We start from the raw sequence: 14,603 nt of genomic DNA, 5'->3' as shown, positions 1-14,603 counted from the left end.
GCAGTTTGTAGTTGACATGTTTTTGCTCTCTCGGTTCCTGTTTTGTTGCAGATGTCACTCATATAGCAGTGGAAGGCTTTATCAGCTCTTGCGGAGGCTTTCCCCTGCACTCGGAACTCAAGGCTGGAGCTGTAGTGGAGGAAAATGGAGCCTGTAGATCTCCTGGCATTTGCCTCTGTAGAAATGAATAGCACAAGAGTCACCCTGGCTTTGCTGGTGGTCTTCCTGGTCCTGCTGTATTGGTAAGTGATAACGGTGGTGTGGGCTGCTTATCAGACAGAAAGCCTGCTGAAGCCCCACCAACATCTACAGAGTCTTTTATTCATATGGGGAAACTGGAAGATAATTGCCTGGGAGGGAAATGGAGGGGGAGTTGGTTTGGATGCAGAGGTTGTAGTAAATACTCACAAAACTCATGATGCTTTTAGAGAATTATCTCCTTGCAATATTGTCTTCTAAGTGCTTTACCAACAAACTGCTAACAAAAATTGTCTTCAGAATCAAAAAAATCCAACTTATCTGTTGGTTTCTTATTAGTTTCTGTGGGCAGCAGGAACACTGGTTAGAAAGAATCCAAGTTTTCATTGGATTTCTCTGTACTATGCTGCACACTTGTCCCTTGCCAGGTTTCTTGGCTGAAGTGTACAGACACTTTAACCACTGCTTGAACTTCCTCTCTTGTTGTTTCCGTACTGACTAATGGATACAAATCAGAATAACAGCAGCCCTACTGGTTAGCACAGTAGGCATTGCAGTGAGCTGTGCTGAAATGAAAAAAAAACAAAACCCTTTCTCAACAATTTATTTCAGAAATTAAATGAAATGAACTGGGAGTACTTCTCTGACTGTTTTTACTTGTATACATTCTCAAATCCTGCTTTCCAGTCAAAGAATCTTTTTTCTCAACTGCATGAGTGTTCAAGAAAAAGGTGCAGGTACGGTTGTAGAGAAGGAACATCCGACAAAACCCCAAAGATAATCTAGAAGAGAATAGTGATGCTAAACCATGAGTTTAGCACAATCATTGTAGCAATGTAAGTGACAGATCACTTCTGCATGTATTTTGTCATTGTTTCACCCTGTTGAGCATCAACTTCCTTCTGTGTCCAGGAAGGGTCTAGGGAGACTAAAAAGAGTCAAACTCATATCTGACATGCAAGGCCATATCAAGTAGGTAGGTGGCCCTGCTTTCTTAACAAGATCTCCCCAAATCATCACAAATGTCCAAGTCTTACTTCCTTTGAATTTTTACCGGGAAAAGAATGGCAGCTCTAGATATTTAAGTAAGACCATGCTGTTTAGCTGCCAATTTGTGCACCTCTGTGAGCTTAAGGGGAAGAGAAGGAGAACAGAGGCACATCCACAGTTCAGAAAAGCAGCAGATCAGCTGGTGAGGTCTGACCACCTGTGAGTTATCTCAAAGAGCCTGGTACTTCCACGTAGTATGTGTCCAGATATGCAGAGATCTCTGAAGACACAGAAGTGCTCTTTGTAAACATTGGGTACATTCTGATGTATGCTTCTCCAGGGCCTCATTTTCCTGTTCCATTTAGGGAAGGCAGTTCCTCCCCTTGAAGTTATAAGGTGGTGTTTTAGTGCACATTCAGTCTCGCCATTAACAAAACTAGTTTTAATTGCAGAGTTGGGACAGGCTTATGGCTGTGGGCAGTCACTGCTGAACTGAGTGCCTATCATTAAGGTTTCAAAAAGTTCAATTTAGCAGTGAGATGGGAAACTGTCTAACAGTAGAGACACTCCATTCAGTGTGCCTCCTTTGCTGGTTGAAGGTGAATTCTGTGAAAGCATCAAGAAAAGGAAGCTGAAGTTCTATATGGGGAAAGTGTTATATACTCTTCCCTGCCAATGATTACTACTACCCAGTCTTGTTGATCTACAGATTTCAGGCTGATTTTTAAGCAGCTTATTAAATACAGATGTCTACAGGTCACTAATTAAATGAGGAGCTTAAAACTGCAATGAAATATGCTGGGCAACACCTGTGGGCTATTGGTGGGTTTACCTGGTGGCTAAGTTGTTCAGACCCATTTATCTCAGTAAAATGCAGTGACCGAACCTGTAAGGTAATGTTTTGAAGCACATCTGCTAGTGTGGTGGTTGTTGTTCAGACTTGTCACCTTATTCATTTTGAGTCTATTTTGTACAGTTTTTTATACTGCATGCCTGTTTGAACAAATGAGTGAAACTCAGTGCATGCTCACAGATGCCTTTATTCATGGCTGAAACCTTGGGTTCAAGGAATTATTTAAGCAGTAAAATGGTTGCCTGTAGAAATGCAGGTTGTTAATGCTAGAGAATGTTTTTATTACAGTCATGTTGCATACCTGATTATCTGGCTCTTCTAGGAGTCAGGAAGCATGAGTGTTGTGTATGGAAGGAGTGATAGTAAAGTAGTAATTCTTAAAGTTCCTTTGATGTTTATGTTTTCATTCTAAGCCTTATTCTCACTTTTTAATAACTCCTGAATTAATTTTTTTCTAGCTTTTTCTGTTAGGATTGTACCTTTACAGAGGGGCAGTCATGGGGAAAGGGAGGAATGAATATTTTCTGTTGTAATATTGTTATGGTAGTACCTTATGATTGATCAGGGTCATGTTGTGTCAACTCCTGTGTGAGTACAAAGAACAGGCAGTTTGTCCACCTTGTTGCCTGCAAAAGGCTTGGTAAGGCTGAACAGAAGGCAGTTTCAGGTAGAAGAGAGAGTCAGAAGATTTAATGCACACTGGAATAGGAACATGGTGATGGCAGCTGTCACACTACTGAGCTATTTCCTTCACATGATTTTTGTGGGTGGGGGTACTCAGTGGTTTAAATGACAGCCTTGAGCTGCTGTCCATCAGCTCGGCCTCAGTCACTGTTAGTGTGTGTATTGTAAGGCCAGCTGTGATTTGTCACAGTTCAGCTGCCAGGTGATATCTTGCTAAGCTGTGATAAGACCAATCTCTTCACATTTTTGGGTATAGTGAGGTCATGTGAAGAATGGGTTGATTGGGAAAGGGAGGATAGGCTACATCTGCATAAAAATAAACTTCTGGGGAAGATAGAGTTCTTAGGAAGAAACTTGAATGATTTGATAATTTTTTTAGGCTGTTATTTATGGTACAGTGAAGATCATCAATAACTCTGTGTAACAAATCATTTAATAGCATATCTCTAATTCCTCATGTGTTGTCATCAGTGTAAAATAAGGGTAATGCTTCTGGTGCAGCATGTCAATTTTAGGTCAGTGGAAGCAGGTATGATCTCTGTGTTTGTCTTCCACATAATCTTAAGTCAGCTCTAAGGAGAGGCTTTTTGAGGTAGTTGATTTAATGTTGGGAGTAGAAATAACTGAATAGCTTTTGGACACATAGTCTCTTCAGACATGAAATAGGAAAAACAAACCTGAGATTGGTTCGTTGGTAATCTGTTAATTTAAGAGGCTCAAGAGATCTTCAAACCTGTTTGCTGTCCCCCACTCCTGAAGGACTTAGTTGTCTGCTACCCTCACCATTCTACTTGTTCTCAGTAGGTCAAAGTCTCTTCTTGCAGATTTCATATCACAGATTCTTCAATGCCTGTTGCTACATCATTGCTATTGTGATAGACAACTAAATTACTTTTTTAGCTACCATAAAAAGGCATAATATGGCTAAATACCTAAAGTTCAGTCATACCAGTGGCACAACACTTAGCAGTCCTAAAAAATCTCTTGTTCATGTCCCTCCCACCCCCTGTGATTTTTTTTTTCCCCAAACTGTTTATCAGATTATCTGATTATCAGAGCAGTTTCTTTTAAGAGCATTTTCTTTCTCAGTTGCAAGCACTGCATTTGCCTAATCTCTGTGAATCTCAGGGTTTTTTTCAGGCATGAAATAAAACCAAACACTTAAGGGAGGGATGAGGTTAACATTTACAAATCCCAGTGATATTCTCTATTGAAAAATACAGTGGTATATCTATACAACATATTGTTCATTTTCATTTCAAACATATGCTGAGTTGGATATCCCATGCTTGGCTGTAGCTGCAAACATTGCTTTGTGTCTTTCTTTTTGCTGCCTGGGTAGATGTTTGATAAAATGAAAGCAGGAGTTTATCTTGCTTTAAAGTTTAATGTACCATAAGCTGAGCATTATGAAGAAGCTGTCACAGCATTCAGATACCTGTGTTCAAACTGGATTATCAACCCCTTGTCTAAACAAACCTGGGTTTTTTCAGAAACATGGAGGTTGGATGGGAGTGTTTGTTTATGTTTGTAAGATACACGTCTAATTACATGCTTTCAAACATAGCAAAACATATACTAATGGTGTTCTTGTCTGTTTCTGAAAAGCTAAGTAATTCAGAAAGATGTCATTTTCACATTTTTGCATTCCACATTTTTACAGTAATATTAATAATCACTTGTGTTACAAACATGTATAGGGAGACTAAGAGATTTGGGTTCCACTGGATCAAGGTACTGTCCACCCATTACATAACAAGTCAATCCTGACCCAAAGCATTTGCGGTCTCTGATCAAAAAGAAAGAAAACAAAGTATTTTTCTTCCTCTGCTCTTAAGTTTAGATGTTTGCATACAGGTAGATGTGGGATATACTTAGACATGGAGGATGTGTTAGTACCACACCTGTACTAGACCACATCAGAAGTTGATCTCAGGATAGATAGCATTTCAATACAGGTGACTTCAGGAAGATTGCTTGTTTGGCATTACTTGGCATCCTGTGATTTTGGAAAGGGAAAGGTTAGAGCTAATCTTTCTCCAGCAAAAACTTCATTCTGATTTTGCAGAACTTTGCTCTTTGGGCTTGAGTTAGGTAAAACTGAGGTCAAATAGATCTCAGATGTTTTGTTTGGGTTTTTTATTTTGTCCCCCACCCTTCCAACTAGATGCTGTCTAATACTAGATGTTGGGCCAATTTTTGCTCCTCGAAAAATCAGTATTTATCAAAGATGTTTGATAGCCATAAGCTTTTAGGCTAATGACCTGAGTGCAGGCCTAACATGAGCAGATTATTCTCCCTAATATATCCAGATAATGCTTCTGGACAGATCCAGGGAAAGGCAGTACAAAGCTTGGATCCTTTTTGGATTTACCACTGACTGTGGGTGGGTAGACCCTAACTTTTCTACCTGTCACTGCTGCCATCAAAGGCACAGGGTTGCAAGGACCACTATGGCTGGAAAGAGGCCTGAGTAAGGAGCATCAGTATACACTCAGAAAGACGTACAGCTCCACTCTCATGTCAGGCTCTTTGAGCTGAGAGGTTCAGAGAGACATCCTAATTCTCAGGTGTTAAAGCAAGCTTGCTTCCCTTGCTGGCAGAAAGCACAGCTCTATAGACAATGAGTGCTCAGGGGCTGGTGCTCCTGTACTGCTGCTGGGCTCTGCTGCTGAACTTGTCTCCATCTTCCACATCCCTGCTGCAGCCATGGCCGACCTCTGAGCTGGGATCTAAGGTTACAGTCCCTAATGAATCTTCCCCTATTACAACCTTGTAGCTTCTCAGTTTACAGTGAGCGCAGCATCAGGTTTACAGGGTCAGAAGGCAGGGAAGTTTGGGGGGTTTTATATTCTGTTAACCTCAGCTGGTGTTTTTCTTTCTCCCTAAAATGGCCGTTATGTCGGTGGAAATCATTCTGCTTCCCTCCCCTTCATTCGAATGTCCCGTTATGAAAGCTGGGAGGATCTGACTCAACAGGAAACATCAGCAAAGTGCTGTTGATGACACAAAAAAACCCTAAAAGATTCTGAATTGTCTTTGTCATGCAGTTTCACATCAAGCAAATCCGGAATTCCCACTAATGTGTCAAACATAATTTGATCCCACAGCTGTGCAATATAAGCCTTGTCTTTGAGCTAAATCAAGCATCTCTAGGTGAGCCTGAGAAGGAGCAGAGTTAGCTACTGAATTATAATTTGGAAAAGTACCACATCACAAATGACTAAATACCTTCTTTCTCTGTAAGAAAAAAGTAGATTTGAGCATCCAGAAAGAAGTTCACTCAGTGCTCTGATTATGCTGCTTTCAGGTAAACAAAGTTACCTTATTTTTTTTGGAAGAAGTAGAACAGTTTCCTGTTGCTATTGCATCTTCAGAGCTTAGATTCTCTGGGATGTCCTCAGAGGCAGTTATAGGACCTTGGTTATTCTGATAAATGTAGCTGGGCCTCTAGTGCTGTGCAGCTTTGGTTTTGCTTGCTTGCACTGCACCTCAAAACTCAGAAACCTCTTACTTTCAAGTTGCTTTGTTTTAAATTTAGATATCACATGTCAAGCAGTGTTTATTTGAAGGCCCTCAAGGGCTTGCTGAGTTTTTGGCTTTTATGAAGTTGCATTTACCCTAAAAACTCTGTGTAAAAGAAGTCAATATCCAGCCTATTAATTCCTTGTGGCCTTTGTTTTTCCCTAAACTTGTTCATGCCCAGTTAAATCCCATATTAAAGCAGAGTTTTTAGTGCATGGAGATTAGAGCATTAATATATTTAGGTAGATGTACAGGGATAGGATAATTTCCTTCAGTTTTCCTTTCCTTCCTTCTCTTATGGTCTCCAGATGAAGTGTCCAATGGAGCATGCTGCAAATGCACACAAATGATGCAGGAGCAAACAGGAGCTGGATGCAGCCCTTGAGGCATCTCATTTCTGCTTTCCCTTCCTGCAGGGCTTACAGTGGACTGGGTCTGGTCTGGACTGGGTTGCAGAGGCAGGAGAGATTGTTAAGGGGGCGAATTACTTTGACTTCTCCATCAGGCAACTTCTGCCTGGAATTCTTCTCTGGAGCTTCACTTAGCTCTTCTGGACCAGCACTTTGGTTTTAACTTTTGATCTGCTGTTTACCTTGGGGCAGGTTGCTTTGTTTAACTTGGGATGTTTGGGCACCTCTCAAACCGATTTTGGGGGCTCCGAATTAACTTTTAGGAGCTCCTGCCTCCATCTACTGACTTTATTAGGAACCTGCTGGTAGTGCTTTAAATGGATTTGAAATTAGTTGGTGAAAGAAGGCAATGTAAAGAACCTCCTTAGAGAGGAGGCTCTGCCTGTACAAGTAGCGGGGCACTCCATGGCATTGCACTGGGGCTGCCTCTTTCTGTGCATTTGATTGCACATCTGCTGCAAAGCCTCCAAACAATGCCATGAACTCTGCTCTTTCCTGAACCCCAGGGGAGGATACTGGCAGGTCCTCTGACTGCCCTGCACCGAGGTGCTCCAAAGTATGTCGACTTGTCACATATGTCAGATAGCAGACCAAATGTCCTGCCAGCCTGCCTGTCCTCCTTCTTAATGAAAAGTTAAAACTTGGGCAGTTTTGACAGGTTAGAACTTCTCAGTGCTGAAACACAGACCTGTGTTCTCCCTTCTCTTGTTTCCTTTAACACTTTAACACATCAGTTAAAGAAAGTTACCTATATTCTTCTTCACTCCTTTTTGTCCTTGCATCAGACTTCAACCATACCAATGTTTGCTATGTTTTGTCCTCATTGCTGGCTCACAGGTAATTAATGCCTTTGATTGCCATGCCTTGCTCTTCTGTGGGGAAGTTTTATACAATACTTAATGGAGTTGTCTGAAAAATATTTTAAAATAAAATATTGACAAATTATTGAGAGATTTTTATCAGCTTGCCTTGACCTACCCAAAATCTTTAGATGGATTCTTCTCTCTCTTATCCCCCTGGTTTTGTTTTTTGGCTTTTTTTTCCCCATTGAAAACAAAGTTTACTCTTCCACGAGCTCAGTGTGTGCTAACTGAGCACACAGCAGAAAGAGCTCCAACTATTTTCTGGTTTAGTTTTGGATATGCATTTTTTTCACTTTTACAGTAATAGTAGAGGAGCTTAAGAAAATGGTGTTCAATGTCTGCCTCTTCCTTCCTTCACTTTTATGTTTCATTGCTTACACTGGTAATACTCTTGGATGAGAACTGTTGGCAGAGTTCTGAACCTGTAATCCTAAGTATTGTTTTAACTTACTCGGTAGCAATAAATCTGATGTAATCTGCACATGCATGTTTGTGGTTTCTCATCCAAAAAGCTCCAAAGAGCTTTTATGTAAACACCCTCTCAGTAGAGCTATAACAATTGAAGAGGTCGTCAAGGCACGTGGTTTGAAATGTGGGAAAGAGATGAAGTAAAGCACCCTGGGTGAGGAAGGAGCAGCTGAAGGAACTTCTGCGGTTTGCATGCTGGCATGAGAGACAGAGACTGATGGTGGTCAAGACTGTGAGGGTCTTCTTCCATTACCTATAAAGTCAATATGGTCTCTTTGTTCTCCAAAGACTTTAACAAACCTCTGGTTTAAGATTTTTCGAAATATTCATCAGGGGTTGAAATGCAGCAATCTCTCCAAGACAGTTCTTACTATAAGCTTCAAGGCTTATAGAAAAACTGAGAAGCTGTATGTTAGGATAGATTTCAGTGAGTATAACACTGTTGTACTGGATTGACTAATGTCTCTGAAAGTTATGACAAATTGTACCCAGTATAGGACTCTGAGTTGACCGACTATTTCCTCGGTAGCCATTCAGATCAGAGCTCTCGCCAACAGCTTTAGGAAGAGCAAACACCTCTCAGTGGTTCCAGGAAGACTTTAGATCTGCTCTTTAGCTCAGGAAACAGGGTTGTTTGGAGTAATGTTCAGCAGCCTTCACCTCTAGATATCTATCTGGCTTGCTATTTCTCATCCCTCTTTAGAGCGAAGAATAGGTGGTGCAAAGATAAAGGATCCTCGGCTTTGTGAGAACCGTACCTTGCTAGGGCAACAAACCTTAAGCCTTGCCTGTTTCAGAAGTATCTTAGAATCGATTTGTCTACTAGAATGTTTTACACCTTAGGTAATTTCTCACAGTTAGGACACCATCCTCAGTGGTTGTGCTTTTAAACTTTAAACAGTTTAAATTTTTTGCAGTAGTTCAGTATTCAGTGGTTTTACAGATTTATTTTCTTTCCTGAGACACAACTTTTTGGGTAATATAAATGGAAATGCTCTCAATTTAAGTGGAAAACCAGCCATCTGGTGTTCTCCTAGGACAAAAAGCTGTGTTATTAACTGAAAGAGACCCTCAGATCTTGAGTGTCAGGCACAGAGCAGTGAGGAGCCTCCCCAGAGCAAGGTTGCAGAGAGAGCTTGGAATATTAACTGTGGGCACGAGATGGTGGAAGCACCGTAGGAACCTGCACTTTCACAGGCCATGAATCTTGTAAGGACTGGTGTATTTACAGTGTAAGGGTGTTCATCCTGCCAGGACTCAGGCTGGGATTTGAGACTTGGGATTTGAGTAGTTTATCCCTAACCTGCCTTCTCAGCTTTAGTAGGCTCAAGCTATTAACAAGCATGGTAAGAAGGCCTTTATTTCCCTGATAGCTGGTGACTCAGTTCCTCTTTCAAGCTTTAACTGTATCACTGGCAGACATTTTTCTATTTAATTTTTGACATTGCTAGGGATTCTGTGCAGTAAACCCTTTCTCCCTCCTTATCCCCCTTTTTATTTACGTTCCTGAGTGAGAGCATAGCCAAGCAGTGAGCTCAGTGCCATGGAAGCATTTTATATTTTGAGCAGAGATAAAAATCTCATTCCTTCTATAAACAAAACAAATCAACAGATGATGCCCAGGAGAACCATTTCTCTATAGCCATTTTCCTCCAGCTGCTTTCTATTCTGTGCAGCTTGCAATGCACCATATGAAATACGTGTGTGCCTTTCTGTGTGTGCAAAGCACACGTTTCCTCCAGACAGTGGCAGCTTTATCATTTAAAAAACCCAACAAAACCCCAAAAAACCCCCAAAAACCCCACTTTTTTTTTTTCTGTTAGGATGCTGTAATAATAAGATTACTAATAGCGAGTTGAGATGTTTTGTTGTTTAATAGTGTATACTTGCTAGAGGATATGCTGCAGGGACTCTGCAGCCACAGCCACTGCATCTTCCCTCTGAATGGCTTTGCACTATTGTCTGTGCGAGGATGAGGGACAGAAATAATCTGAGTGAGTCTGAGTGTATCATAAACATGGCAGGGATGAGGATGCAGCAGAATAGCTTGTTCAGAGCTTGCTGCCCTGTGTGTTCTTGCCTGTGTCCCTGTCTCAGGGAGGAGTTTGGTGCTGTGGCAGCTTTGTGGCTGGACACAAGCACGGTGCAGGAATGAGGCTGGTGGAAGGCAATAGGAAGTGGCCCCTTCAACCTGTTGTAAGCCCTTGGTTGATGGCACCTCTTGCTCTCCTCCTTCTATTTAATTATAGTGAACAGTTCAGAGGCTTAGCTGGATGGTCAGAAGTTGCAAGGGGGTGGGGTCTGAGACCCACAGGCACCATGGAAGGAAATCCTGCATGGGAAAGAACAGAGGGTTGTCTGGCTGAGGAGCTGGTAGATAAAGTGCACGACAAAGTCTCTCATGCTTGGGAGTAGTTGCTGATCAGCCCTTGGCAGAGGTGCAGCTGCAGGTATATCTTAGCAGCATCTTTCTGCTCACCTCTCCATGCTGAGATGTGCTTTTGTACGGCAGGATGGTGGCTGTGCCAGATGTTCCTAAGCTGGGGCCTGGGGGAGTAATATCTATCCTTGCAGGGGCAGGGAAAGGTGATAAAAGTTTGAACATTGCTAGGTTAATGGACTGTCTTTTTGCCATAAATAGTTCAGTAGTCTCTGAGACGTGAAGAAACTTGGAGCTAGTGGGGGGGGCAGGAGTGCAGTAAATTTGGCAACCCTACTTCTGGTTGTCTAGATAAAGCGTGGTTTAGAACTGAAGGAATATAATGTGGTTTTCTCATCCAAAACACGCCCAAGAGCTTTTATGTAAACACCTTGTAAGTATATGTGTATGTACACACATGTGTACATTTACACTTGTATATAAATATATAGAAAGTGACTCAGAACAAACAGCTTCCAAATAAACAGCTGAATATAACTGATCTGATCCTTGGATAGATCATGCTCAGTGCCCAAAGCAACCCCCTTATCCCATCTCTAGCCAAATGACTTCTGGCAGCTAAGGAAATAACCTTGGGTAAAACCAATAGAACTTTTATAACAGGGATGTTAGCTATTGACCCTGAGTGTATTTTATGACACTGCCTTGGTTTTGCCTTGTATATCTTCATTCTGTTGTTGATGTGTTGTTCTGTGTTTTTGAAAAACTGCAGTCTCTCCCCACCACTCCAGTATCTGTCACTGCAGCACCTGGGCTGTGGGCTCAGCCTCATCAGCACCAGATCATTCTCTAAGGCAGATCTCATCTGAGCCAGGGTGGGCACATGAGAGAATTTTGATTTATTTAATTGGAGTGCAAGACAAATAATTTATACCGTTTCTGCTATGCTACTGGGAGAAGATAGGCTGTACTTGATCTGGTTTGAAATTCACTTTTTCACATTAACAAATTTCAGTTATTGCAGTTTTTTCTACCAGATCTTGATAGGCTTTGGGTGGTGTGGCTGAGATGGTTTTGATCAGAAACTTCTTGCCCTGAGTTTGCTGAATCATTAAAACAGGGTCTCAAACTTGCTTGAGAACTCAGTTCCATTTACTTTGCACAATTGCTCTGGTAAAGTTAGGAAGAAGTAATAAAAGTTCACTAGAAATTTCCCTGACTGCCAAGTGCACATAAATCAACTTTTTTAAAAAAACTTCTGTTGCTGAAAGTGTTTCCCAAGGTGATTTGCTTGTGTCTGAACATTTAGGCTTGTATCCTCTATGTAGTTTCAACTCAGAGCTTTAAGGAAATGAAAGCTAAGTGTTGTAACATAGCTGACTTTTTATTTTATTTCCCAAAGAAGTAAAATATTTTAGGTACTTTAGTTCTTTTGAAAATTTGAGTTAAAAGGGGCTGGTTAACAGACAGAAATCTCATTGCAGTTGCTGGAGGCAGGGGCTGGCTGTTTTTCTGGGTGACGCTATTTTGGATCAAGTTATAGAGCTGACTGTAAGACTTGAAAACATTTTGGTAAAGTTGACATGGTCAGCTTGTCTCATTAATTATCCAAGAAATTCTGAACTCCTAAATAACCGCTCTAAGCTGGTTTACTAGTGCAAGCCCTTTAGATTCATAGGCTGAATTTGGCTTGCGTTGCTTTGACCAGTGATAAAACAGTATGTGGTTTTGTCTTCTTTCTTACCTGAGAACAGTTAGAAATAATGCTCTTACCTTTTGTTATCTTTCAACTTTCACATGGACTTTTTTCTGACTAAAAAATGTTGTTAAACATAATATTGATACAGTAAAAGAGCAACCCACACAGAAACCCAAGCTGCACCATAAATCCTTTTCTGAAGTTGGTCACACTGGTTATGTAAATAGAAAGAAACTGATGCTGTTTGCATAACTGTGATCACACAGGGGAAATTGCTCTTATGTGATAGAAATGACATGCATATATGTGTGCCCATCCACCTGTCCATCCTCCCAACTCTGTTGTTTTGGTTAGCTCTGTAGCTGACATAGGCACCACCTGAGGCAGAAAATGTCCTTTCTCAAAGTTTCATGGAGGATCACTGCAATGGCTGTTTTGTCTCTTCCTTTCTTGGCAAAAACCTTTTGACTGAAAAATACACTGCTCTGTTCAGGAGAAATTACTATATGTAGTCAAACACTAATGACTTTCTCTTGAATGTGGTGGATTTGGGTTCCAGTTCCAAATAGTGCACTATATCTCTACAAACTAAGGGATGTTTCAACCCCCGTGACTGTTGATCCCCAAGGATGCAGCGGATCCATCTATGGGTTTTTTATTTGTAAATTGCATTGCATTTGGAAATAGCTGGTGGCCAAAATCATTATCACTGTGTTAATTTAAAGATCAGTCAGCGTTTTCAAGGGCTGGACAGTTTCAAGAGCTTTCTCTGAGCAAGTTGGAGGCTTTGTCTTGTAGGCTGTGAGCAAATTGTTACAAAACACAAGAGAGTTGGTAGGAGTTTGTGGAATCATAATTAATTGACAATAGCTTTTCAAAAACGACATTTTTCAATTTAAAATAAGCTGTTAAAACAATTTAGAACAGTGTTGTGATGGTCCCTTGACACATGTGGGGAGCTTTGGGTTAAACATATAAATAATGCTGAAAGGACTATATTTAGTTCCAGACTGATCCAAGGACAACTGAAAAATTGAAGGTCAAATAACAAAACAACAAAAAGAAAATTATAGCCCTCCTTGTTCTGTTCTGCAGCATGCTGCTTGGCAGCCGTGAAGGTTCAATACTGGGGAACTTGTCACATACAACTATTTATGATTTGTACTTTAAGCAGAGCATAAATAAGCATGAAGTGTGTGTACTTATTGACAACAGCACGTCACTGAGTCTTGTCACACTGAATCTGGACAGGAGGTCCCGAGTATTGCAGAATTTTGGGGGACTGGATATTAAAAGATCTATGAAAACCCAATCAATCAGTCAATCAATCACAGCTTTCCCCATGTTCTGTCTTGACCCTTGGGCTCTAGCAGTTTCTGCTTGGAACTGAGCTAAAGTGTAACCAGGTGCTAAGTGTTGGGCTAAGACCATTGCTTGTTTTCTTATTTTTATTTGTACAAGCTATTAAAACTATTGAACAAGAGGAACTTCAGTTCACTGCTGGTTCGGGAGAACTTTTAGTCTATGCTTTAGCAGGAGTTTGTTTAAACAGCCCAAGCGTAGAGCTCAGTGTTTCCAGTTGCAGACAAGACAATGACCTTCAACCCGTCCAAGTCAACCCTCCTGTTGTGGTGAACTTTCTTTCCTCCTTTATGGGCAGACCTAGTGCCTGCACTGCTGATCCAGTCAGAATCCGAGCTAGGTCCTAGGCTGTATCTTCTTCCCCTAAGAATAGTAGTTCATTTAAGTGGCTGCAGGTAGCACAGGGACTGTTAGAGCCACAGGACCAGATCTCAGCAGGTCACGCCTATTTATTCAGCTGAGGTTCTGCACAAGGACAGCGAAACCCTGGATGCTCAGGCTGATAATACATTGATGGAAATTGTCAGTGATGTGATTTGTGCAATCATGTTTATGTAGTGTTTCACTTGACCTAATCTTGCCAAGCCTGATCATGCCTGCCTGTCCTCTTGCACAGCTCCCAGCACGCCCAGAGCACTTGCCTACTGGCCAACCAGGCCACAGTTCCTGAGGCCGGATCACTTCCCTGGAGTATCCGCTGGCCAGTTTGCTCCTGCTGGTTGACACGTGCTGACTGCTGTGTTTTTATTAGGGGATTTTGGTAGTACATGGTGTAATTAATTATTTTCTGAGACTTTATTTCATTTAAACTACTCTCGCACTAGCCTTCCTCTCCTTGAGCTGCTTATGAAGCTGAGCAGTGGGGTCTTCAAACTTGCTAATACACTTTATATCAAATGCGTGCATTGTATGGATAATGCCTATTCAGACAAAGATTTGGCTACCAGTTGGGTGAGAATCAAATGCATCCCTAGCAGTGTTAAAAAATGAGTGGAAATACATGTGGTCCAACTTAGTTAGCAACGTGTCCCAAGATAGATGCACTCAATTCTGAAACTGCAGCATTCAGAGAAACAGACTTTTTTCTTAGATGGACACCACGTCTTGCATAATCTGAGTTTTTGTGATTTTATTTTAAATCCAGGTTTTGCCTGTCAGAGACAATGGGAAA

The 14,603-nt window shown here is 41.3% G+C and overlaps 1 protein-coding gene across 13 annotated transcripts in view; it reads left to right on the top strand.

Moving 5' to 3' along the window:
* Window positions 1-14,603, top strand: part of TBXAS1 (thromboxane A synthase 1) — a 266,105-nt gene that overhangs the window by 32,457 nt on the left and 219,045 nt on the right. For all 13 annotated transcript variants that reach the window (XM_050324636.1, XM_050324632.1, XM_050324635.1 and 10 more), the window contains one exon: window positions 52-242. In XM_050324636.1, coding sequence (XP_050180593.1) covers window positions 145-242 — 98 coding nt within the window. In that variant the 5' untranslated portion in view covers window positions 52-144. The remainder of the gene's footprint in view (window positions 1-51; window positions 243-14,603) is intronic.

The sequence above is a fragment of the Myiozetetes cayanensis genome, unplaced genomic scaffold, assembly GCF_022539395.1.
Source record: "Myiozetetes cayanensis isolate MyiCay16 unplaced genomic scaffold, myiCay2020 scf3, whole genome shotgun sequence".
In the NCBI taxonomy this organism is placed as follows: Eukaryota; Metazoa; Chordata; class Aves; order Passeriformes; family Tyrannidae; genus Myiozetetes; species Myiozetetes cayanensis.
Note: the sequence above shows the minus strand (reverse complement) of the source record. Positions and strands in the feature narration are given on the sequence as shown.